The sequence below is a fragment of the Lissotriton vulgaris genome, chromosome 1_1 (assembly GCF_964263255.1).
Source record: "Lissotriton vulgaris chromosome 1_1, aLisVul1.2, whole genome shotgun sequence".
NCBI classification, from domain to species: domain Eukaryota; kingdom Metazoa; phylum Chordata; class Amphibia; order Caudata; family Salamandridae; genus Lissotriton; species Lissotriton vulgaris.
The window spans coordinates 508,815,295-508,841,403 of NC_141685.1; the positions used below are offsets into that span (position 1 = coordinate 508,815,295).

At 45.3% G+C, this 26,109-nt stretch overlaps 1 protein-coding gene across 1 annotated transcript in view; it reads left to right on the plus strand.

The window, feature by feature from the left end:
• Positions 1-1,500: 1,500 nt before the first annotated feature.
• Positions 1,501-26,109, plus strand: part of ACADM (acyl-CoA dehydrogenase medium chain) — a 214,251-nt gene continuing 189,642 nt past the window's right edge. Inside the window, exon 1 of the mRNA XM_086953883.1 lies at positions 1,501-1,609. Coding sequence (XP_086810009.1) covers positions 1,586-1,609 — 24 coding nt within the window. The 5' untranslated portion in view covers positions 1,501-1,585. The remainder of the gene's footprint in view (positions 1,610-26,109) is intronic.

The following is a 26,109-nucleotide window of genomic DNA, read 5'->3' on the forward strand; positions in this document are numbered from 1 at the left end:
AGGCATTGAGGCGGCTATCTGGGGTCGGCGGCGGGCCCAGAAACGGGGGAGTTATGCAGGACAATGTTTGTATACCAACGCCCCCACACTCAGAAATTGGCACTGCTTGACTCAAAAATAGAGCCTGCAGAGGACATAATGCCTCCTGATAACTCCGGACCATCTCAACATCCAGTCCCTCGCCAGGGAATCCTTTCTTATGCTGCGTCCCCCCTCTGACGCTACTCAATGGAATCCTGCTCTCTGTGTTCTTCTTCTGGATTCTTGACTTTGGTGACTTTTGTGCTTCCCGCGTTTAAAAAAAAACCAATTTTTTATGGTTTCCGTCTATACCCACCATTATGTCTGACCTTTGTTCCGTTCCTTCTTCCCTCGGGACTCCTCCTCCTGATCGTTTTACTTTTTTTGCTGCGCGGCCTTAAATATATATGTATATGTAAATATGTATTATATAATTGTCCAAGCCTAATTGCTGTTAAAATGTAATCCTGTGTGAATTTACTGTTTGTATATTTAGAACTCTAACCACTTGTATATGTAGTAGGCTTGTGTACTTACTACCATTCCTATGTGATTTTAGAGTTTATCTGTTTGTATCTCTTTCTTGAGTGACTTTCAACTTGTACATGTGCAATTTTTTCCTGTTTTATCTCTTCCTTGAGTGACTTTACACCTTGTACATTTGCAATTGTTTCTGTTTGTATCTCTTATGTAGTTTATGTAATCCAAAGTCCTTATGTAACGCAACTGGTTCTTTTGTAAAGCGCTCTGACACCTCTGGGTAATGTTCGCGCTATATAAAATCGCATTAAATGGAGAGAAAAAATGAAAAAAATATACTAAGGGTATGTTATGCGTTTCCATAACCCAATTTTCACTACAAAAACTATAGCAGCTCTTAAAGAGAACATCAACTATGTACAGATTCTTCAAGACCTGTATCAAACTTACATATTTTCGAGGGGGGGGGTGGAGCACGATAAAGCTGCTTACTTTTTTATATTTTAACAATTCACATGAGTGAAAACCGCAGAAGATTAAAAACTTAAAAGAGTTCCACACCAACGTCGCCCACTGTCTTCCCTAGTTGGTAAGAAGTGAATGCTCCGCCCTTAACTCGATCGATGTGTGGCCATCTTAGAACAGGAACAAAAACATTATTAGGTCAACACAATGCCAGTTTAAAACGCAATTTTACAAATAATAGCTACTGTTTTCACTGATCACTCGTAAATTATGATTTAAAAGTTAAAATTTCTATGATGAACGGAGAATATAAAAAAACTATGCAAAAATATTAATCAGTATTTTAATGGGTTTTCTGTAATGCTGTATTTTCTATTTATAGTAAAACGTTTTCCACCGCTTTTAAAGCTCGTCTCCGATTGAAAAACGTGCGCAGTCCCCTCTGAGTCTGCCATCTTGAGTACAAGGAGCTGGTAGCACATTGCACAAGCCCGCCCACTCTGTCTCTTATGGGTGGTGTCTAAAACCAAAAGGGCGGGGTCTCCGATCCAAGGAGCGGTATCGTCTAGTTTACATACGAAGTAAGCGGACTGCAGGGTACAGTACAGGAGCTGCAGCTATGGCACTGAGAGCGAGTGGCAGGGTAAGGAGGGCGAGCGCAGAGTTCAGGGAAGGGGTGACTCTCTCAATCGCACTTGGCACTGCTATCACACAATCTTCCGATTCTGAGTGTTACTTTAATTTTTAATTTGACCTCTGTGCCTGCAGACTTGAAGGCCTGTCTCGTGCGTTACTAGGGCAAAGGTCGGCGACGTCACCCCCATTGTCCTGTCATCGCTTTTAACGTTTTAATCGCAGAATCAAGCTGCTTCTGCTAAATCGATTTTTTTTCAAGATTACTAAAGCAAAGTGAAGGAAATTTGGCTTTAAATTCAATATATGTAGTTTTTACTAGCGCACAAGTGGCCACATAAATCTACGAGTGGGTTAGAAGTTTAGTTTAGGGCAAATGTATGTGTTGTTTACTTTGAGAACAAGCATGGGTAACTTTATAAAACAAATTGTTCTCTACAACATACTTGTCAAGCGCCCTTGAATTGGAATCTTCGCTTATATAAGACAAGCTTTTGCAATGCAATAGGTCTCGCATTAGGAAAGTTTGAGCTATTGGTATTGTAAATGACAATTTTTTTTATTTATGTGCTGGTTTTGAAAATAGCTAAATTAATAGCTTTGTCATTTACAATTCCAATAGTTTTAACTTTCGCAAATGTGACACCTACAGCATTTGTAATGCAATATGTGTTGTGTTTACGTGACTTAGATGTATTGATATTACAAATAACAATGGCTTTACATATTTTAAAATAATTAATACTTAAATAAAAGGTATTGTAATTTTATAATGGCAATAGCTTTAACTTTTGTAAATAACTTTAGTGAAGATTATGTTCAGTGTATTTTATTGTGTCGAAAATCAAAGAACAGAAGTGAAATATTAACATCTTTTTGTGACATTTGTAATAAAGCTTGAAACATTGAGAGAACATATTTGAACCAGTTGTTGAATGGTTGCACAGATTAATGCTGTGGTGGCGACGAGTGATGCTGTGGCGTTCCGTGATGCTGTTGTAGCGCATAGTGATGTTGTGCCCCTGAGTGATGCTGTGGTGGTGCTGAGTGATGCTGTGGTGGTGCTGAGTAATGCTGTGGTGATGCGATAGAGTGAGTGCGATAGATAGAGTGAGTGCGATAGGTAGAGTGAGTGCGATAGGTAGAGTGAGTGCGATAGGTAGAGTGAGTGCGATAGGTAGAGTGAGTGCGATCGGTAGAGTGAGTGCGATAGGTAGATAGAGGGAGGGCGATAGATAGATAGAGGAGGGCGATAGATAGAGGGAGGAGGGAGGGTGATCGATAAAGGGAGGGAGGGTGGTAGAGTGAGGGCGGTAGAGTGAGTGAGGGCGGTAGAGTGAGGGTGGTAGAGTGAGGGCGCGAGGGTGGTAGAGGGCGGTAAAGTGGTAGAGTGAGGGCGGGCGAGTGGTAGAGTAAGGGCGGTAGAGTGAGGGCGGGAGATTGGTAGAGTGAGGGTCGTAGAGTGAGGACGTGAGGGCGGTAGAGTGAGGATGGTAGACTGGTAGAGTGAGGGCGGTAGAGTGAGGGAGTGAGGGCGGTAGAGTGGTAGAGTGAGGGCGGTAGAGTGGTAGAGTGAGGGCGGTAGAGTGAGGGCAGTAGAGTGAGGGTGGTAGAGTGAGGGCGATAGAGTGAGGGTGGTAGTGAGGGCGGTAGTGATGGCGGAAGAGTGGTAGAGTGAGGGCGGTAGAGTGATGGCGTGAAGGCGGTCTAGTGGTAGAGTTAGGGTGGTAGAGTGAGGGAGGTAGAGTGAGGGTGGTAGTGAAGGCGGTCGAGTGGTAGAGTGAGGGCGGTAGAATGGTAGAGTGAGGGCAGTAGAGTGAGAGTGGTAGAGTGAGGGCGGTAGTGAGGGCGGAAGAGTGAGGGCGGTAGAGTGAGGGTGGAAGAGTGGTAGAGTGAGGGCGGTAGAGTGATGGTGTGAGGGCGGTCCAGTGGTAGAGTTAGGGTGGTAGAGTGAGGGCGGTAGAGTGGTAGAGTGTGGGAGGCAGTGAGGGCGGTAGAGTGGTAGAGTGAGGGTGGTAGTGAGGGCGGTAGAGTGGTAGAGTGAGGGCGGTAGAGTGGTAGCGTGAGGGCGGTAGAGTGAGGGCGGAAGAGTGGTAGAGTGTGGGCGGTGGAGTGATGGCGTGAGGGCAGTAGAGTGGTAGAGTTAGGGCGGTAGAGTGAGGGCGAGAGGGCGGTAGAGTGGTAGAGGGAGGTAGAGTGAGGAAGTGAGGGCAGTAGAGTGGTAGAGTGAGGGCAGTAGATTGGTAGAGTGAGGGCGCTAGAGTGGTAGAGTGAGGGTGCTAGAGTGAGGGTGGTAGAGTGAGGGCGGCAGAGTGGTAGAGTGAGGGCGGCAGAGTGGTAGAGTGGTAGCGTGAGGGCAGTAGAGTGGTAGAGTGAGGGCGGTAGAGTGAGGGCGGTAGAGTGAGGGCGCTAGAGTGGTAGAGTGAGGGCGGTAGAGTGAGGCCGCTAGGGTGGTAGAGTGAGGGCGGTAGAGTGAGGGCGGTAGAGTGAGGACGGTAGAGTGAGGGCGGTAGTGGTAGAGTGAGGGCGGTTGAGAGGGCGGTAGAATGGTAGAGTGAGGCCGGTAGAATGGTAAAGTGAGGCTGGTAGAATGGTAGAGTGAGGCTGGTAGAGTGAGGCTGGTAGAGTGGTAGAGTGAGGGCGGTAGAGTGGTAGAGTGAGGGCGGTAGAGTGGTAGAGTGAGGGTGCTAGAGTGAGGGCGGTAGAGTGAGGGCGGTAGAGTGGTAGAGTAAGGGCGGTAGAGTGGTAGAGTGAGGGTGGTAGAGTGAGGGCGGTAGAGTGGTAGAGTGAGGGCGGTAGAGTGAGGGCGGTAGAGTGAGGACGGTAGAGTGAGGGCGGTAGTGGTAGAGTGAGGGCGGTTGAGAGGGCGGTAGAATGGTAGAGTGAGGCCGGTAGAATGGTAAAGTGAGGCTGGTAGAATGGTAGAGTGAGGCTGGTAGAGTGAGGGCGGTAGAGTGGTAGAGTGAGGGCGGTAGAGTGGTAGAGTGAGGGCGGTAGAGTGGTAGAGTGAGGGCGGTAGAGTGGTAGAGTGGTAGAGTGAGGGCGGTAGAGTGGTAGAGTGAGGGCGATAGAGTTGTAGAGTGAGGGCGGTAGAGGGAGGGCGGTAGAGTGGTAGAGTGAGGGCGGTAGAGTGGTAAAGTGAGGGCGGTAGAGTGGTAGAGGGAGGGCGGTAGAGTGGTAGAGCGATGGCGGTAGAGTGCTACTTTTAAACTGTTAAATGTTGTAAGAAACCATGGAGAAGAAATCTAGAGTCGAAGCCTAACCACTGCCCTTCTCACAGAAAAAGCATGTTTTACGTAAGTTCCAACTCCTGTGGATAGCAGGAACACATATTTGAAAGGTTGCTTCTGCAATAAAAGAGAAACGATTTGTTTCCCACTCAGCCACGTCAAAACATGTCCCCTAAAAAAGAAAAAAAAACTTCAGCATAGATAACTAGGTTTTTTGTAAGACATATTGGAAACCATAGAATGGCAGAGGAAAGGCAGCGCTGGGAGGGGGGCTGGGCAACCATGCCAGCATTCCGAATCACGAGTCAAGTCAAGTCAAAAGATTTGTATAGCGCGCTACATACCCCGAGGGTCTCAAGGCGCTTGAAGAAGGGTGGGGAGTTACTTGTCGAATATCTATGTTTTGAGTTGCTTTCTGAATGCTAGGTGGTTCTGGGTAAGGCGGAGGTGAGTGGGAAGTGAGTTCCAAGTTTTAGCTGCTAGGTAGGAGAAGGATCTACCTCCCATGGTGGTTTTGTTGATGCGAGGTACAGTGGCAAGGGCTTGGTTGGAGGATCGTAGCTGGCGGGAGGGGGTGTAGAAGGATAGTCGTGTGTTGAGGCATTCGGGTCCGATCTCGTAGAGTGCTTTGTGTGCGTGGGTTAGGAGCCGGAAAGTGATCCTCTTGTTGACGGGAAGCCAGTGGAGGTTTTTCAGGTGATCAGAGATGTGTTCTTTACGCGGGATGTCTAATATGAGCCTGGCTGAGGCGTTCTGGATGCGTTGTAGTTTTTTCTGGAGTTTTGCGGTGGTGCCGGCGTAGAGGGTGTTTCCGTAGTCCAGTCGGCTCGTGACCAGAGCGTGGGTGACTGTTTTTCTAGTTTCGGTAGGGATCCAGCGAAATGTTTTTTTGAGCATGCGAAGAATGTTGAAGCAAGATGAAGAAACGGCGTTGACTTGTCTGTTCATCGAGAGTGAGGAATCCAGGATGACGCCCAGGTTCCGTGCGTGGTCCGTCGGGATGGGTGCTTTTCCAAGGGCCTCTGGCCACCAAGAGTCGTCCCAGGCGGAGGGGGAGGTACCTAAGATGAGGACTTCTGTTTTGTCTGAGTTCAGTTTCAGACGGCTGTGCTTCATCCATTCGGCTACTTCTTTCATTCCATCGTGTAGGTTGGTTTTGGCCGTGTTAGGGTCTCTGGTGAGTGATAGGATCAGTTGAGTGTCGTCGGCGTAGGAGATGATGTTGAGGTTATGTTGGCGTGCGATGGCCGCGAGGGGGCTCATGTACACGTTGAAGAGGGTGGGACTGAGTGAGGACCCTTGAGGTACGCCACAGATGACTTCAGTAGCCTCTGACTTGAATGGTGGAAGGCGGACTCTCTGGGTTCTTCCGGAGAGGAACGAGGTGATCCATTCCAGTGCTTTTCCTTGGATTCCGATGTTTTTGAGGCGCTGTAGAAGGGTGCTATGGCAGACTGTGTCGAAGGCTGCGGAGAGGTCGAGGAGGATGAGGGCGACTGTGTCTCCATTGTCCAGTAGAGTTCGAATGTCGTCTGTTGCTGCGATGAGGGCTGTTTCGGTGCTGTGCTTGGCCCGGAAGCCAGACTGTGAGGAGTCGAGGGATTTGTTGGTTTCGAGGAATGCGGCGAGCTGGTTGTTGACAGCTTTCTTGATGACTTGGCCGGGAAAGGAAGGAGTGAGATAGGGCGATAGTTTTTGAGTTTGGTGGGGTCAGCTGTGGATTTCTTCAGGAGGGCGCTGAGTTCGGCATGTTTCCAGCTTTCCGGGAAGGTTGCGGAGTTGAGGGAGCAGTTGATGACGTCTCGGAGGTGCGGTGCAATAATGGAGTCTGCTTTGTTAAAGATGTGGTGAGGGCAAGGGTCCGTGGGGGATCCTGAGTGGATAGAGTTCATCAGACGGATGGTGTCCTCAGTGGAGATTGGTTTCCAGTCATTGAGGATGTTCAGGGGAGGTGGGGGTCCTGCAGGGGATTGGGTGGGTTGGTCTCCGGGTTGGTTGTCGAAGCTGTTGTGGATGTCTGCAATTTTGTTGTGGAAGAATGAGGCTAGGGAGTCGCAGAGGGCTTGAGAGGGGGTGATGTCGTTGGAGTTGGCTGAGGGGTTGGTAAATTCCTTGACGATGTTGAATAATTCCTTGCTGTTGTGGGCGTTGTTATCAAGACGGTCCTTGAAGGCTGTTTTCTTGGCATTTCGGATTAGTTGGTGGTGTATGCGGGTGGCGTTTTTGAAGGCGTCCTTGGTGCTGGTGGTTGGGTCTTTTTTCCAGGCCTTCTCGAGGGAGCGACAGAGTTTCTTGGATTTCTTAAGGTCATCGTTGAACCAGGAGGCCTTCTTGCTGCCTAGTTTGATTTGTCGTTTTTTCAGTGGTGCTAGGATGTCGGCGCTGTTGGATAACCATTGGGTGAGGTTGGTGGCTGCTTGGTCTGGGTTTGAGGAGTGGGCGGGGGGCTTTTGAAGAAGCGATGAGGAGATCTGGTCGATGGTGATTTTGTTACAGTTTCTTTGCAGAGTGGGTTGGGGGTGGTGTTGGATGTGGGCTTGTTGTAGGTGAAGTGAACGCAGCTGTGGTCAGTCCAAAGGAGAGCTGTGGTGTGGCTGAAGGAAACATGCTTGCTGGAGGTGAAGATAGGGTCGAGTGTGTGACCTGCGATGTGGGTGGGGGTAGTGACAAGTTGTTTAAGTCCGAGGTTTGCGAGGTTGTCCAAAAGGGTGGTGGTGTTGCGGTCGTTGTTCTTTTCAAGGTGAAAGTTGAGGTCTCCCAGAAGGATGTAGTCCTCGGAGGGGAGCGCGTGTGGAGTGATAAAGTCGGTGATGTCTTCACTAAATTGTGCGCGGGGTCCTGGTGGCCTGTAAAGGAGGGTGCCTCTGAGTGTGGTCTTGGGGTCGATGTGGATCTGGAAGTGAAGGTGTTCAGAGTTGGCGAGATTGACGTCTGAGCTGGTTGAGATGCGGATGGATTTCTTATGGACGATAGCGATGCCTCCTCCTGTGTGGCCGGTACGGTCCTTGCGAATGATCTTATAGCCTTCCGGGATGGCAATGGTGATGTCTGGGGCTGAAGAGGCATTCATCCATGTTTCTGTTAGGAAGGCGACGTCCGGAGAAATGGTGTCGAGTAGATTCCAGAGGTCAATGGCGTGTCTGTGGACCGAGCGGGTGTTGAGCAGGATACATTGTAGGTGGTTGGGATCGGATATCTGTTGGGAGTTCGTAGATGAGGAGTTGTTCTTGGTGCCGTCGAACTTGCAGGAGTAGCAGGAAAAGGGTCCATGGGTGTGTCCAGGAGCGGCTTGGACGCAGTTGAGGGAGCGGCCGGGGTTGAGGGCTAGGAGGGTGGTGGCATCGTAAGTAATGCGGGAGGGATGGACTTTACGAGGACCAGGGGCTCTGGCGCTGGGCGCGGTCCAGGCGCGGACGGGCGTAGACGGGCTTACCTTTGGCGCACCTTCGGCGCGAATTGGGCGCGAACGCTGCGCGCGGGAACAGCTGTCATATATGGATAGTGGAGGGGGAGGGGCGAGGGCGGCTCAGCTGGGAGGCGGGCGGGTTCACTATGAGCACAACAACAAACAAAATGGCAGCGGAGCGCTGGGGGATAACGCGCAAACACAGACAAAGTTACACTGGCAGATAATAATGAAAATGAAAACAGAGCTAAAGCGGAGAATTTAAATGAAGCAGAGCAAAAAGCGGCAAGCGAGGCAGATTGCAGGCAATAATAACGAGGAAGCGCTGCACAACGATACCAGACACTGGGGAGCGACCACTCGGCTCGAGAGCTAAGAGCGAGTCACAGCGCTTAGAGGTAATGGAGCGCTGGAAGTAGTCTGTGGGAGGGCGGCTCAGCTGGGAGGCGGGGCGGGTTCACTATGAGCACAACAACAAACAAAATGGCAGCGGAGCGCTGGGGGATAACGCGCAAACACAGACAAAGTTACACTGGCAGATAATAATGAAAATCGCTTTGATGTTCTTGTCTTACTTTGTGGGAGGAGTAGGGGGAGCGAATTCCTGTGCACACGCCTGGCTCACATGAACTGTACATGATCCGCAGCTGGGTAGACTTTTCGGAACGCTTACTGTAAATCTCGCCTATCATCCCTACGGGATGGAATAGGCGAGACATAAAAAAAAGGCTCGAACCTGTGATCTTAAGATTGCCTTCTTATTATTGACATCATGTAATCAGCATTTGGAGAGCGTGGAACGGTCACCCCTGGGGTTATCGGTCACTGGGGTGGAAGGTCTGTCAAAAAGCCTGGTCATGAGGAAACGATGGGAAGAAATGAGCAGAAAAGGCAAAACAAAAGGCAGAAAAATGAGCAAGCAGAAAAGACAAAACGGGGCAGAAAAACAAGCATAAAAGGGAAAATGGAAGGCAGAAAAGGCTAAACAGCAGAAGAGGGCCAAACAGAAGGAAGAATAATGGGCAGAAAAGGCCAAACCAAGGGTGAAAAAAACAAGCAGAAAATGAGCAGAAAAGGCAAAACAGAGTAGAAGAGATGGCAAAACATAGGACAAAAATAATAGACAGAAAAGCAATCAGAAAAGGCAAAATGGAGGTCAGAAAAACAAGCAGAAAATACAAAACGAAGGGCAGAAAAACAAGCAGAAAAGGCACAACGAAGGGCAGAAAAGGGAACAGAAAGAGGTAAAACAGAGCCAGAGACGAGCAGCGGAGGCACAAACAGGGCAGAAGGTAGACAGGTAGCAGACTGGGCAAGCTGGGCAGGAGAGCTGTCGCATGGGGAGTTTGCATGAGGACCTGGTCAATGGGGGTCGTGCTGCATGCCTCTATTAAGTTGGTCCTGGCGAGGGCGTGGCGCTGGGTGGTGGGAGGAGTGAATGGCTGGAAGAGGGAAGGCAGAAAAGCAGTAAAGGCAAACTAGGCAGAAAAACAAGCATAAAAGGCAAAACAGAGCAGAAGAGGGCAGAAAAACGAGTGGAAAAAGCAAAACAGGGCAGAAAAAGAAGTAGAAAATGCTACACCGAGCAGAAGACAAAACAGGGCAGAAAATAAGCAGAAAAGGCAAAATGGAGTGCAGAAAAATGAGCAGAAAGACAAAACAAAGCATGAAGCAAGCAGAGGAGGCAGAAAATGAGGGTGGCAGATAGAAGGACCGCAGAAGGCTGCGGAATACGGCAAGCTGGACAGGACTGTCGCAGGGGGAGCTGGCACAGGAGCTGTAAGCACCTAACTATCGTTGCAGCATCTAGGCTGGTCGTGTGAATTTGCTAGAAAAATTGCTGTGGATGTTAGGGCACCTGATGCAACACTATAGATGTTGAGCAATTCGGCATGATATTGCAAAGTCGGTATGATATTGGCAAGTCGTCAGTGAATTTGGCAAGCCGTTGGTTCACTTACTGTAGTCAATTGGGTTCAGATGTCAGTAGATCTGAATCATCCTGAACTAACTATGACGGGAATTGCGTGTGCTGCAGAACAAAGTAACACTTATTGTATGTTTAGGCAGATTTCATAATTATATCTGGAAGACTCGTTTCAAGTTATGTAAATATTTAAACAAGATGTGCCGGTAATCTAATGTAAACTACTACATAAAGCTTAGTCTTTGGACAACTGTCTCAAACTTTAATACTTATGTCGATAAAAACAAATAAGTATCACTGAGTTGGATATTGTTTAACTGCTTTCATATTGACCAACATTAAAATATGTTTACTTTTAATAGGTGGCAATTAAAGTTTATAGCGTGCATTGAATTGGCCTATTAGTTTTGTTGCTTATGCTTTAGGCAGATATCAACACACCTTAAATAAAGTAATTGCTGCCTGTTCTCTCCCTGTTTTTCTGATATTATCACACACATTTTCTTTGGAACTCTTATGTTTTTTGGGGACATTTTAAAACTAGAACTGTCATAAGGATTGATCTCTTGGCCTGGTTGCTGGCATAGTGTATATTTGTTGTTTCTTTTGATTGCCTGTTGATTCTGGAGGCTAAGTATAATATATTCAGTTGTGTTGACTTTTGACGTCTGCTCTAGGGCAGTACTGTGCTAAATAAGACCGAGTAGGCTGTGATCCCTTTCTTTTCTTTAACCACGTGGCCATTTTGCGCCAAATAGCTTGCCTGAAGCCATCAGAAAAGTACAAAAAGCTGAAGAGAAGGGATGCATGTCAAGCAATTGGGTTCAACAATGTAAGCTTGGTTTCAGACATACTGGGTTGAGGTTTTGGGGGAGCTGAGTGAGGTGCTTGAGGTCTGTCTACCGGTAGACCCCAAATTGGTGCTGTTGGGCATGACAAATGATAAAGACTTAAATCGCCCTCTCCTAACATTTGTAGTTCTAGCACTCACTGGTGGTGGCTAAGAGGGACGTGGCCCGGGCGTGGGGGGCCCCCATGCCTCCGTGGATAGACGAATGGAGAAGGGGCATGGATTTATATAATGCTGCAGAGAGGGTCACATACAAGGCAAGAGGGTGCACTAAGAACGTCAATAGAGTATGGGGGAAATGGAGACGATACCATGGCCTAGATGGGAGACTGTGAATAGGAGAGGAGGAGGTACCCGGCTGAACAGGCTGCAGGAGGGGCAGATTCAGAACGATTTTTGCACTTTACAGAATCATGAGAAAGTAGTATATAGTCCTGTGAGGATGACAATGGGAGTATGGGTTGGAGGGAGGAGGGTGGAAGGGAGATGGGGTATGGAAGATGGTTATATGTGACATGCCTGTTATGTTTATGCATTATACAAAAGCAAATAAAAATATTTAAAAAAAAACAACGTAAGTTTGGTCACTGGTCAAACTTCACAGCTGGCAACTTCGAAGTGTCCCCACATAATATGTAACACCTTCAGTCATTTCTGGATTTTTAGCCAACTGACTGTTGCATATTCTATAGTGTGGCATCTTGTATGTAATATTGACATTGCTCTTTGCTAAAAACCAGGCCATGACTTGCTGAAGGTGACACCGACGTCACTGGGCCATTAAACAGCTGCAATGGCAACTAACTTTGTATTCCAGAGTGTTTCAGTCTGCCACGTGTTTTATTGATCATTGCATTGTACCTGCTGTACTGTTACACACGGCCTGGTGCTTTTCTCGAATTTCCGCTATCATATTGCTTACGTTATAAGGAACAAGAACCTTTTTTGGGGAGGTCGGGTGGGGGGGAATGAGTGAGTGGAAATATGTGCTAAACTGATTTGATCTAGTACCAGAAGTCCCATGACTCTGTTTCCTTTCCTTTGCACGTTGACTTACTGGCCCATTGGTGGGTAATGGCAAAGGCGTGCTAATTTGCTTTAGTTTTACTTTTAGTACTATAGCGTGGTAGTAACACAGTCCACAGGTGACTCTGGTTTGTATGATTCCCATGTTTGGGGGACTAGCTAACGTGGATAACAAATGGTCCATTCATCATAAGTGAGGGGACATGTAGACGTGAATCATGCTACATATAAAAAAAAACCATGGCGGGTTTCTTTAAAGTTCAAGAACAGTTGAGTATGTTTGACATTTGTTTAATTTTAATATTGCCATAGATTTCTGCAATAAGTAACATTTATTCAGTTATAATTTTACTAACATTACTTCGGTTTTCTTTTGTTTTTTTATTTTTGTAACAAAACACACTTCGTCTAATAAAGCCAAGGGGCATACATTTTTAGTATGCACAATTTGTCAATAATATTACAATATTTTAGTCTATTAAGCTGCACACAACGTATGTTTCATTTGTTTTGGGCTCACTATGAATTGTATCGCTTCTACATGCGTGCAGATTTTGCAGTTACGGAAAGCGAAATACAGTGGGCCAAATCTTTTTTCCCCTGATCAGTCTGGGTGACTAGTTACCATGCCGCTTTGAGCCCAGGTTTCATGATCAGAGTTTCCAGTTCAGCCACAGTGGTCATCTCTAGAGTTGTACAGGAACAGCAAATTGTTAGTGCATAGTTATCTTTCAAACACAACATTACTACACACCGATCAATGACTTTGACTTTCGAAGTATGATTATGTGGTGCATCTACCAAGCACTTTGTGAAAAGTCTTTCTGGAACAATGATAGCTAAATCGAAGGCAATTCCTTCAAAAACGGGCCGAAGAATACAAAATGAAATGTAGAGCGTCATAGTTCGCTCCAAAGAAATCCAGCACATACCATGTATTAAAAAAAAAAGTCAGATTTTTGCTTAAGTAAAAGAGAGCAATCTCTCTTTGTTAATATGAATGGCTGGGGCATGACCTAACAAATAAAGCAATTTCTGAAGAAACTCTGCACTTTAAAGGATTCAGAAAGTTGTATTAATATAACAATAAAGTCACAAGTGGCCTGGCGCTTATTTTGAAAGGGACACATTTGAGAAGTTCATCTTGACTAGAGTCTGTGAGACACATTTCTACTTTCTTAATATTCATTTATTTCGAGGGGAGAGGAACATACACAAGTGATTTGTTTTTATGCCTAACAGCAACAATCCTTCAATTAGCTGGATACTGTCCTTTTTTTCCTTCTTTTCTTTGTCTTTTTTAATCCGTACACATCTAAATTAAACGGGAGAAACTGAAGATTGCCAAGTCAGTGCAAGATATTTGGCGTAGGCCTACCTTGGCTCACCTACCGATAAGAGCAGGTTGTTTGGTTGAGCTTTTACAAAGTGCATAGGCCCTGGTCTCCTAGTGACTCATTCTTTTTCTTTTGAAGTGTGTACTTCTCTCAGGGCAGTTTCTCAGCATCAGATGTGGGTCATGGATGCATCTTCTGCTGTTACGCAGGGTCCTTGTTGTAGAAGATTTTGAGCATTTTGCAGTAGTCATTACATTTTATCCCAGACTCCGCCGGTAGCTCAGTTTAAGGTGTGTGTGCTCTAGCTGTCCACGTTTGACACAAGTTGGAGACCTGGTTCTGAGCATGTTGCATCCTGTTGAGATTTTTTTTGGGCGGGGTTAATGGAGAATCTCTCTTTTTATAAACATGCTTGCATGTAATTGCAGCTTTCGAACATATCGTCAAAGACGCCATACAAATCGGGCTCTCAAAAATTTGGGGCGAAGTTGATGGAGTATTTCTCTTTATATAAGCATGCTTGCATGTAATTACAGCTTTCAGAACATATCGTCAAAGACGCCATACAAAGCGGGCTCTCATTAAATGAGCTTCTGAATTTTGTCATTACTTTACAGTTGCTAACTGGCATTGTTGTTGTTATTCATTTAATGTCAAAACTATGCAGTCTTCCGATGGCTGATATAAAGACATTATATCCCAAGTTGGTTTTGAAGCCAAAGTGATCTGCACAACTTAAGTTTCTCTGCACAAGGCATCTACATTCTGTGATTCCTCATAAGCTGAATAAGTACATGATAATCTCGACAAGAGCAACCATACCTGCCTTCTCGTAAAAGTTTACCGAGAAGTGTGTCCTGAACAAAGTCCTAGTTGCCACCCATTCTGTTCTTCTGCCTGCTATGTAACTAATCTGCGTGTAGTGTTGCCCTTGAGTGGCCTGATGTTTTATAGTCCTCTAGTGTCTGCTAAAGCTGTACTAAAAGATGCTGCTCTGCAATAGCAGGTTTGAATGCTTGGACCTCTTATTACCCAGCAGGTCTTTCGTGATCAGAATGATTCATCAGTCCTCATCTCTGACAACTCTTAGACAGTGGATCACAGCACAGAAGTATTATCACTATTCTTTACCTTCTAGGTGAGCTCTGATATTCAGCTCTTTGTTACTTTTGTATTTGCTCATAGAACTGGCCTTACTACCTTACTGGAATGCAAGAATAGACGACGCTTTGTTAATCAAAATCTGACTACTTTTTTTTCCTTAAGACAAAGTTAAGTTTATTACACTATTGAGCACTAGCACATGCACTTATCAAATACTTTGTGACTTGCTCTATTAGCTGATTCAGGCTAGACGGGATACAGTCACAGTAACATTTCCCTAATGAAAACTACCTGGTGAGAACCCATAACTCTATCTGTTACATGATTCATCTTTGTGTTGGATGATGATGTCCGGAAAGTCTCCTGCTCATCTTATCCATGTAAGAGGCAAACCACAGCTTCTTGACGTGTCCTTGGCTTATGTAGTCGAGGTAAACGAAAGGCTATTCCTGCATAAGGTGGCGTGGTTACGAGGTATGTTCAAAGCATGTCAACAGCAGTTGAGAGAAAAAATGAATGTCTAAAGAAATGTGTGTTCAGACAGAAGATAATATATTAAGTAAAAAAGTAAAAGGTTAAAATGGAGAGCAAACCTGAAATAAAGAAACCAACCAGTCAAATTTTTAAAGGAATGCTTCGATATAGGATATGCATTTGGAGCATCGGTTGAGGACTGATAGGAGATGGGGCCACCTTAACAGCACACGGATTGATGGTAGAGTCACAATACTTAATTCTTCGCACATTTCTTTTATCTACAGTGCAAATCCTATCAGATTCTTATATATTGTATTGACTGTTAATATATTGACTATTCTTAGTCATGGCTTTCCATATTGTGTTGTAGGTCCAGAAGAAGATCATGAAAATTTGAATATTATGTTTGTCATGAGAGTACTACTATTCCCCTGAAGAAGGGTTCAGAGAAACCCGAAATGCATTGGGAGTTTTGTTAACAAATTAATTTATACACTTGTGTTAAAACATTGAGCGGTTTTGTAGATGTAATTTACAATGGTGATATTTTTATTGAAACGCGAATGAATAACAATTCGGGAAATTATATAATTTTTTATTTATAATTCTGTATAAAGCTGGTTTGAATAATGATGAAATAATCATAAACATATGATTCACAAACCATAAGGAGTATTGAATATTACTGAAGACACTAGGTGTCCAGAGCAGTGCATCACGCAGGAAGTGGTTTCCACTTCCTCTCATTGTCTTATAGCTTTTGGGTTTTTGGGCTAAATCCCACACACGTGATAGCACACACATTTAGGTTTAAGATAACTTAAGAGTCTCGTAATAGAATCATAGGATTACACTGGTGTGCAGGCCCGCCACTCTCATTGGTCAATATTAGTGTAGCCCCCTGTGGACCAGCATCCACACAGAATGTCTTGGAAAGACCGCAGATTTAACAACAAATCAGGCGGAAACTAAGGCTTATTCTTTAGATGAAGCAGAGTCCATCTACTCCTTAGTGCAGGAGGTACGACAATTTCGTTCCTCAACTGGGGCTACAATGCAACAATTAAGACAGTTAGAATACATGATGAAGAAAGAAGTTAACCAGCGTCTCCGTGCTACGACTCTGAGTACCACAAGGTTAAGAGGATTACTTCAGGACTTAGGATTGCCCTGCGACCAATGTTATTTAAATTCAACAAAGGGTTCATGTCACGTTGGTACTTGATACTCAAAAAGTGTTCGCTGGATATGATCCCTTTAATAGTCGAGGACATTTCATCTATTCTCAAAGAACTGGCACATGACATTGGAAAACTACAGGAAGAGATCTCTCAAAAAACGGAGGAAGAAGATTGGGATAAAATCCTGGAAGACATCCATTAGAACTTGGATATACATGCAAGAGAAGTGCATGAACGAAAGATCCAAAAATTCCGTAGGGATACGATCGACTACAAATTGGATGAAGTATACTCGTGGGCAGAAGCCTACGCCCAAAAACGATTTTTTAAGAAACCAGGAGCGACTTCATCAGAGGAAAGCGTAGTCAATGATCAGGATCCAACACTTCAACGTCCTGCAGCAGGGGTAGCTTTACAACAAACAGGGGGGAGGACAGAGGATGCAGCCACAACATCGAGCAACCAACCGTCTTTTTTTAGTGGAAGGCCCATCTTCAAAGGCACCTCCAGACAGAATAGGAGCATCCAAAAGCATACCCGCAGGGGACAAAACAAAAAAGGCACCAGAGTCCAGCAGACCCCAGAGGAACCTCAAAAAATAGGTTCCCTGGTAATGAACATTTCACACAGGCAATTGAGCACAGAAGAATAAAAAAATGTTGATAAAAGAATCTCCTTTGTACCATCGTATACGTCCAACAGTCTAGAAACAGAAGTATCACTTTTTAAGTTTATGAGAAAATTGCTATTAAGATGTTTTTTCCTGTTAATCAACAAATGGAGGAACAACCACATGAAGTGCAACCCTTTTGCCCTAAGAGTAAGTTCATGCCACCATTCTCTCATAAAACGCTGGATACGTTTTAGGTTCTTGTAAAAAAAAGATCTCGAACAAATCAAATACAATGCAGCGACCAGACCTAATTTGTATAAGAAAGAACTAAGAGTACTGAATGCACTACGCCAGGAGTAGTCTATCACCTTTCAACCAGCCGACAAGGGCCCTGGTAGTCATGGACACAACATACTATACAAATTGTGTGAATGCACACGTGCAGGATTTGGAGACTTCTGTTCCTTTGGATCATGATCCTAAAAAAGAAATGATGGCTGCTTTAAGGTGTTTCTAATGGCACCATTGACGAGAGTACAGGCAAATTCTTGATGAATCAGACACCTAAGGTTCCACATATGTATATGTTACCCAAAGTGCATAAGGACAGACTGCACCCTCCTTTTCGTCCCATCGTGGCAGGATGTGGTTCGTTGCATGAACCGGTTGGATACTTTCTTGATCATCACTTATAACCGTTGATACAATCTTGGGTAACATACATTAGAGATACAACAGACTGTTTACTGAAACTGGAGGCGATACCGCAACATTTTGATGAAGAAATCCTTCTATGCACCATTGATGTGGTTGGGCTATACACATCTATCGCCCACAATGAAGGGTTAGAAGCCGTGGAGTGGAGACTCTTACAATCAACTATACCTGAGGACAGAAGTGTTTTTCTGCTTGAACTACTACATTTTGCACTTTACCACAGTTATTTTAGTTGGCAAGACCAATTTTATTTACAGAAAATGGGTACTTCCATGGGCTTTCCCGGAGCCCCAGCCTATGCAAATACATTCATGGCGCATTTCGAACAGCAATATATTCTCAGTGACCCTACATGGATGGAGAACGCTGTGATGTTTCTACGTTACATAGATGATGTCTTGGTATTGTGGAAGGGAACAAAAGTGATGCTTGAAGAGTGCATTGTGCATTTGAACAGGCACAATCCAAGGATACAATTTACGCATAACATTCAGTGTGAAAAAATTCCCTTTCTGGACATTCAAATATGCAAGACAAACATTGGGTTAGATACAAGGGTATATTCTAAACCAACAGATGTTAATAATGCACTTCACTATTTAAGTGCGCATCCCACTTCCCTAAAGCAACACTTATCAGTGTCACAACTCACAAGGATAAAACGTATAACTTCAGATACCAATACCTGTGAAATTTTGATGCAAGATCAACTGGACAAGTACAAGGCCAGAGGCTATCCAGATGACATCTTGGAAGAAGCCAAACATAAGGTCATGCAGAGGAAAAGGGAAGATCTTTTCAAGAAATCATTAAAAACAACAGATAAGCAGCAAGTATTTGCATTGAAGCATTCCACGCAAGCACCCAGGATGAAAGCCATCATAAGGAAGCTTTGGGATATAATCGAGCAAGAACTAGATTTCGCAGGACTATTCCAAGGTGTACCTTTGTTTGCACACAATAGAGCCCAGAACTTAAGAGAACGTCTTCTAAAAACAAAAAAGACCATATACAAACAGGGCCACATGGGCATGAAAAGATGTCATAACTGCGGACAATGTGGGAATGTTATTCTTGGAGATACGTTTATGCATCCTCACACAGGTCGCAAGATCAAATTACAACATACATCAGATTGTAACACAGAGGGGGTCATTTACGCCATTAAGTGTCCCTGTGGTTCAGTGTACGTGGGTAGAACAAGCAGAAAAATAAAAACAAGAATTGTGGAACACAAGTAGAATTAGGAATCAATGTACCACATCCCCTTTAGTAGCTCACTGGCTAGAGGCAGCACATACTATTCCCCAATTAAGATTCACAATCTTAGAGAAAATTCATTCTGAACCAGGTTCGGATGTAAATACCTCTTTGGCACGGAGGGAAACGTATTGGATCAACATTTTGGGGACCGTCCACCCAGGGGGATTAAATGACTATTATGAACTGCTATGTTTTTTATAAATACCACAATGTCTAGTACAGGTTAAACATTGTAAGGGAAGTTTTTTATAAACTGTAAGAAGTTGAGTATTAGGAAACTATTGTAAGGGATTTGCACTCTATGTTTTCACTTTTCTTTTTCTCCACAGTTAGTCACATAGATAACACAGCACTCAAACATATAGTGACACCACAGGCACCAAATGGGCAATGCTAGTTTTCAAGGAGGAAGTAATTTAAAGGAACCCTATCAAGGGTCATGGCACAGGGGCTGAGAATGGTTATCAGAGGATCACCTACTTTAACAGGAAGTACGCTGCCGGTGCGTAATAGGTACCGGTGAATGCATTGCAATACAGCACAGAGAAGACTGTTTGTTGTTTGGTATCTACATTAATATATTTATTGAATATATGAGAGGCTTTTTGCTCTCAACCTTTATATATGCCATACATTCACTACATGCTCATAGAAACATCACACTGTTGGTGAGAGTAAGAAAAATATCACCACCATTTCATTCGAGCAAACAGAAAAATGAAACTATTCCTACCCTTTAGAGTGTTCAAACTTTGCTGGCCTCTCTCAAGGGTAATATATAAATAACTGCCTGCTTTCTTTAGTTAAACCGTCCTGCTTTCATAGTTTCATAGTTCGGGTCTGCTGGCTTTACTGGTCTGGTTCACAGTTTCTAATCGCTGATCGTAAATACTGTCCAATTTATTTAATAATAAATTCCAGTTTGCCCGGTCCAGTCGCCTCTAGCCTTGCCCTCTAACCTCTCGGGTCATCGTCATCTTCCCCGTCCTTGTGAACCAGACCTGCTTGCTTTTCTTTGCCCTACTGCTTTCCCTCAGACTTCCACACCCTCCCTGCCACCTGTATGTGCGTAAGGAGGTCACCTTCGCCTTGATGTTCGAGTCACACTTCTCTGGGTTCAGAACAGAAGTCATATTGTAAGTGGCAACCATAACTCTCATGCGTCCATGGAATATCTCATCCAGTCAAGAGTTTTTACTTTACATTCTAAACTTGTAAATGTGGATTTAAAATTCACTAAACAAGACTTAAGTACTGAAAAAAAAACAATTGCAGTGCAATAGGTCTCGCATTTGCGCTATGGCTTTGTAAATGACAATGCCTTTTATTGATGTGTTTTGAAAACCTGCAAGCGGTGCGTAAACAAGCACTTTGTACTTATAGTCCTTGCTTATGAGAAGCAAGGCTGGCAGTAAAAGAGATACAGTTACTGCCAGCTTTGCTTCTCATAAGCAACGATTATAAGTACATAGTGCGTGTTCATGCACTGCTTGCAGGTTTTTTGAAACGCTTTGCAAATGCTAGTTTTTAGGTCTCGCGTACCGATGCCGTGCCATGCTCTGCTCACGTAAGCAAGACTTATTGTTGCCGGGTAGCTTAGCGAAGTGGGACAGGAGAGGTACACGAGCTTGTAAACCATGGCTGTTACCTTGCAGTTTTGGAGACATGGGCTGTGACCGTGCGGGTATCTTCTCGCGCTCCCACTTTCGCGAGCGAGGGCACCTTTCTTTGTATCGGAAGCGCTGCTGCGTCCCCGGACTCAGATAACACCCCCTGACCCCGACCCTACTACTCGGCAGCAGAAGCCAGAAGCAGCAGTGTCACAGTTCACTTCCGGTGGTATCGTTCACTTCTATTATGCAGCTCTGGACACATTGAAGATCGGCCGCTTTTACTCTCACCCAACGCACCGATTCCGGGCGCCATGCGGCTGTTTCCTGCTCTAGTGATTTCCCATGGCCGCGTAGCTCGCCGCATGGGGCAGGGGCCCGCTCGCGCCTGGACCTGCTGCGGAACTTGCTGACGGCACTGGTTCGGCACGAGGGCATACAGACAACCTGGACTCGCACCGACGAGCTGCGCTTCTACGTCTAGCGGGTGAGCACGGGACTGGGGCTGACGGATGGAAGCTGCAGGCTAGTTTGGGGGGTTGGGTAAATAAGTGATGAGTCAGACTGCCACTAGACAAAGATCCATCTTCTCCAGTAGAAACATTAATCACTAGAGTAATGTTGACCTTTATATTGTTGCCTGAAAACTGCTGGGCACACAAGGAACTCTGTAGCAGGTGCTTTTAAACCCATAAGTTATTTCTAACATAGTGCCCCCGAGCTCAGCGTCCGGTATGGCTGCACCGGTTGTACCGCACTAAAACCATCCCTGGCACAGTGTGTGGTGATTTCACCAGGGTGTGATAAATGTCAATAAAGAACATTTCCAATTGTTAAAATTGCCCAAATATTTCCCTAGTTCTTAATCTTGGTAAAACTACAATTTTATCGAGGTCCGTTTGTGATCTTGTCTTCTGGGTCAGAGATTTAACTAAGAATATGAACTGTTCATCTTTTGATTTCTTAGTAATCTAAGTACCAAATTTGTCACCTCACCCTCTATGGTGCTTTGTTCTTCATTTTTCCTTTTGCTATTGTAGAACACATTTTTCATCCTATTCAGGTTTATAGGTTCCATGTTATGCACTTTCGTCCTTACCTTCATACATGCATTAAACACACAGGAATCTCGCAGGGAGAAGATGTGCTCTAAAGGCTAAGTTGCAAACCAGGAGGTTTATTTTCACTTAACCAACATTTCTGATCTTTGGAATATAATTTTTACTTATTTTGCCTCCATTTCCTATATCTTTTTAGTGTTGTTACTTTATCTGTCCTACCTTTGTGTTGTATCTGGGCTCATGCCGGCCATTACGTGTTGTGAGAAGTTGGACTGGTATATGCTGTCCACTAATTAAAGTGGGCACCTTGCACCAGTCCAAATAACCCTCATGGCGATAAATGAATGCAAACCTTTCTTCCCCTTTTATCCTTCTGCTACCCTTCTCACTCCAAATAACGGACTAATATCCATTACGGAAATTACTTTCATATTTCACCATACTAATTCACCACTAAACCTTTATGGGCTTCTGGAGTAGCGTGCTTCAACACCCCATCAGGGGTGACAACCGGTATATAAATAAAAACTTTTTTTCCTCCTCTATCCTTGTGCTATCATTCCGAATCCAAATAACTGACTAACCTATCCACCACAAAATGTACTTGCATGTTTCACCATACTAATTCAACACTAATCCTCAATGGATCCCGGAGTAGCATGCTACTCTCCGAAAAAGCGCTTTGACGCCTCGTATGGGGTAGTAAGGGCTATATAAATGCAATTACAATACAATACAATACAGTCAGGTATGAGGCTTGGTGAGAATAAACTTTATTGGTTCATAGCTGAGTTAGAACGAGCCATGCTCAGGTTCGCCGTTGAAAATCAACTAGAAAAACTTTATTTTTTGGAAGCAGAAAGAAGGTAGCTGTATTTAAACGCAACATTTTTTGGAAGGACACCGCGCTGTACGTGTTAATGACATCACACGCGGCTGTGTTGGCCTCCATAGCATTGTTTTTTCTTCTTCAATAAGTGCCGTTGTTACTTCCTCCCGCTCTCTGAAAGTGCTGGTGCTTTACCCATGCCTGTCCTGTGCCGGACTCCCTGGGTGGGCGCAGCTTCGCTACGTGCCCACTCCTCCATGTACCGCCTCTGTGCACTGTCACTGCCCACATGCAGCATGCTCCTTTCTTCCCCAGCTTCTAAATGTGCTTTTCTTTTCTGCTGTCCTGCTCCCGACCTATTGTGAATGCACAGCAACATCTAACATTTTTTGTTGCGTTCGGGCACCACACGGCAGGCTGACATGATTGGGCCAGGTGGACTGCAATGGGCAGCATAACCTGAATGTTACGTTAACTAGCAGTTAGCTGCCCAAACAAGTGGAGCCACGCAACACAGCACTTTCAGGACATGCCAGCCCGACTGTGACAGAAGAGTGTTTTTTTTTTTTGCCTGGCCGCAGTGCTGAGCTTCTGGTGCCCCCCCGATTGCAGCCGCCATTGGCACCCAATGCTCTAAGATCAGTGCGCAGCCGGTCAACGCCACAGTGGAATTGCTGGAGAAGTTAATCAGTCAGATCCAGTGGGGCCTGGCTGCAACGACGCACAGCCCCCGGGCAGCAGTCTAGGTTAGTGCCCTTGCATTTCTGGTGCTTGCTTACGCAGTTTTAATATCTTAGAGTTTCTTGTTGCTCAAAAAGGTGTAATTTCTATTATTTATATATGTTTTTGTTGTCTATATTGCTTGATTTTGCTCGTAGGATAGTGTCACTCATAATCTTTCATGCGTGCCCATTTAAAGTTGGTGCATATAAAAATGCACACATTCTACTTTCCACAGCTTGAGGGGCAGTGGTTGTGTAGAACAGACAGTGTACTTCAGCTGTATCCACGCATATAAATTACAGGACATTTAAAGGAGCACTTGTTTAGTGACCTACCTAATCCAGTGAGATATTTCACTGAGCAGTTCAAAGCTGCATCAGACATCACAAAATAATTCTACTATGTCTGATGTTGGTGGTTGTTAGAGGTTGCGAACTGGGGAAATAAGGCTTTGTGTTTTTCTCTGCACTGGAAGCCCCTTTATATCTAGTGCTTCACAAACCGTGCATACATGTGTGCATTAATTGCTTATCCTATAAAATACTATTTATGTATGGACGACATATTTTCAAAAGGGAAATTTTTGCATTACATTTTTTTTTTTTTTTAAATTCAATTTATAGAGCCTCTCGCGCAAAGGATTCGCGACAACCCTGCCATTCACGGCATCACCTTCGGCCGGGAACCTCATGTAATCGGCCTTTACGCCATATCCTAGCTGCTCTGGATTACCCGGACCGCTCCGTTCCCGCCTTTCTTGCAGAATTGGAATCTTTTGGAGCTGTCTCCGGCTTCAAAATCAAAAGGGGGAAAACCCTCCTACTGCCACTGGGCAAAAATGCCCAACCGCGGGCAAGCATACCTGCGTATGGGGGAGGACTATCGTCGACCGCGCAACTCTCATACTTGGGGGTGAATCTCACCTCGTCTACGGAGTCGACGGTAGCTCTTAACTATGCAGCCCTTACCACCTAAATCCAAACCCATCTGGCGCGCTGGTCCAAGCAACCCCTCTCCTTGCTAGGACGGGTAGCGACGGTGAAAATGTCAGCCTTGTCCAAAATTCTTTACATTTTCCAGACCCTTCCGGTGTTTCCTCCGGCTGGCACAATCGCGCGCCTACAAGACGCCCTCCATCATTTTATCTGGGAAGGTAAGCGTGCACGCTTGCATAAACGACTAGCATACAGAACTACGGATGAAGGGGGCCTTGGGATCCCCATTCTGTTGCAGTACTTTCAGGCCTCACAACTCCGATATCTGGTGGAGTGGTTCAGACCGGAATCCGAGAAACGTTGGCTATTCCAGGACAGGGCAATGGCCCAGACATCCCTCTGGAAAGTTCCATTCCTCCCCCGGCAACACCAGCAACGCTATCTCTTGCGATTCCCCCATCACTCTCACCATCATGCAAGTCTGGAACGCGGTCGCTGTAAAGAAAGGGTTGACTACCTTCCCCTCCCCACTTACCCCTATCTTGGATAACCCCGAGTTTCCACCAGGCACTGCTCCTCATGCATTTCCGCAATGGCGTGATATTAGCTGCTTCTCCGCCGGTCATCTTTTCGACCTACGGGGCTTTCTCCCCCTCGTGGACATCACTCAGGGCTACGATGTGATCTCACCCCACCTATTTCAATACTTCCAACTCCGACACTGGCTCACATAACCAGACATTGCCCCCCTGGTTGGTAGACCTATGACAGATTTTGAGAAGTGTCTGGTGACGAAGGACTCGGATAGGCATCTCATATCAGACCTTTACAAAATGCTTACACCCCCTGCAGCTTCGGACAAGTCGGCTGGCCAGAAACGCTGGGAGGCAGAATTTGGGAGGGCCCTGTCAGCTAAGGAATGGAGTTATGTATACTATAGAGCCTCTCATACCACCCGCAACACCGCAGGTAGAGAAACCGCGACTAAATTGTCCATGTACTGGCATCTCACCCCGGTCCGGCTCAACAAGGGCAATCCTACATGTAGCGCGCTGTGCTGGAGAGGTTGCGGGGAAAGGGGCACCTTGACTCCTCTCCTCTGAGAGTGCTGTGAAATCCAGGACTACTGGAAGGCGGTCCTGGATGTAATTGACTCTACCTTTGATACTGAAATCCCTAGACTCCCTGCTTACACCATTTTAGGTCTACCTAATGCACTCACCTTTCCCCTTCGATCCCTCAGAGGTCGCCAAATGGGAATTGCCATGCAGGCTACAACACAACCCATTCTGTCACTCTGGGGCTCGACCACCAGGCCCACTCACACAGGATGGCTGCATAAAATCTGGTTCACCTTGGGGATGGAACGTATCCACGCCACGCTCACACATTCCACGACTGTTTATCGGAAAGTCTGGCTCCCGTTACTTTCCCTCTTATCCAAAGAATTTAACGAGATCACCTGCCCCAGGTATCTTCGCTTACTGCGACTTACGGAGACCACACATGAACCTCCGTGATCCCATGGATAACTGCGATACTTACACCACGAATGCATCCATGATTGTTCCACGAGTACGGCACACTGGGTGGGGTGGGAGGGGTGGTTGGAGGCAAGGATCGGGGCGGGAGTTCTGGTTTGTATTCCTACAATTTTGTTACCTCACTACACTTGCCATTTGCAGCCTTGGCACTGCACCTCTGTTATGTCAACTAAACCTAGCCTGCTATTTGATCAGTAGAGAAGACATACTTATCTGTATCGTCCGCATTCTATGCCTGATGCATTTCTCTTGTACTGTAGTGTCTACTGTCGTTCTTAAACTCAATAAAACAAATTTGAAATAAAAAAAAAATCAATTAAACATATTTTTGCACAGAAGCTGCATCAATTTAGTGACAGCCACTTTTGAAAACACCTTAGAGCCACCATGGAGACATATAAATGGCTACTGCATATTATGCTGCCTTCCTGCTGCTCCTGGCTCTTTAAAGCCTCCGACAGTCTAGTTGCCATGCACCCGTTTCTTTTACAGCTCCCTCTTCCTTACTCTGGGCAGATCCCCAGGCTGCGCACCTCTGGACTTCTCCACTCCCCTTCCTAGCAGTGGTTTATGTTGACCGAACATCCAATCGACTGTAAGGCTGTACCAAAAAGAACATAAAGGATGATAGTAAAGAACCATATGTAGATGGGGAATTGCTCAGGCCATACAATTGC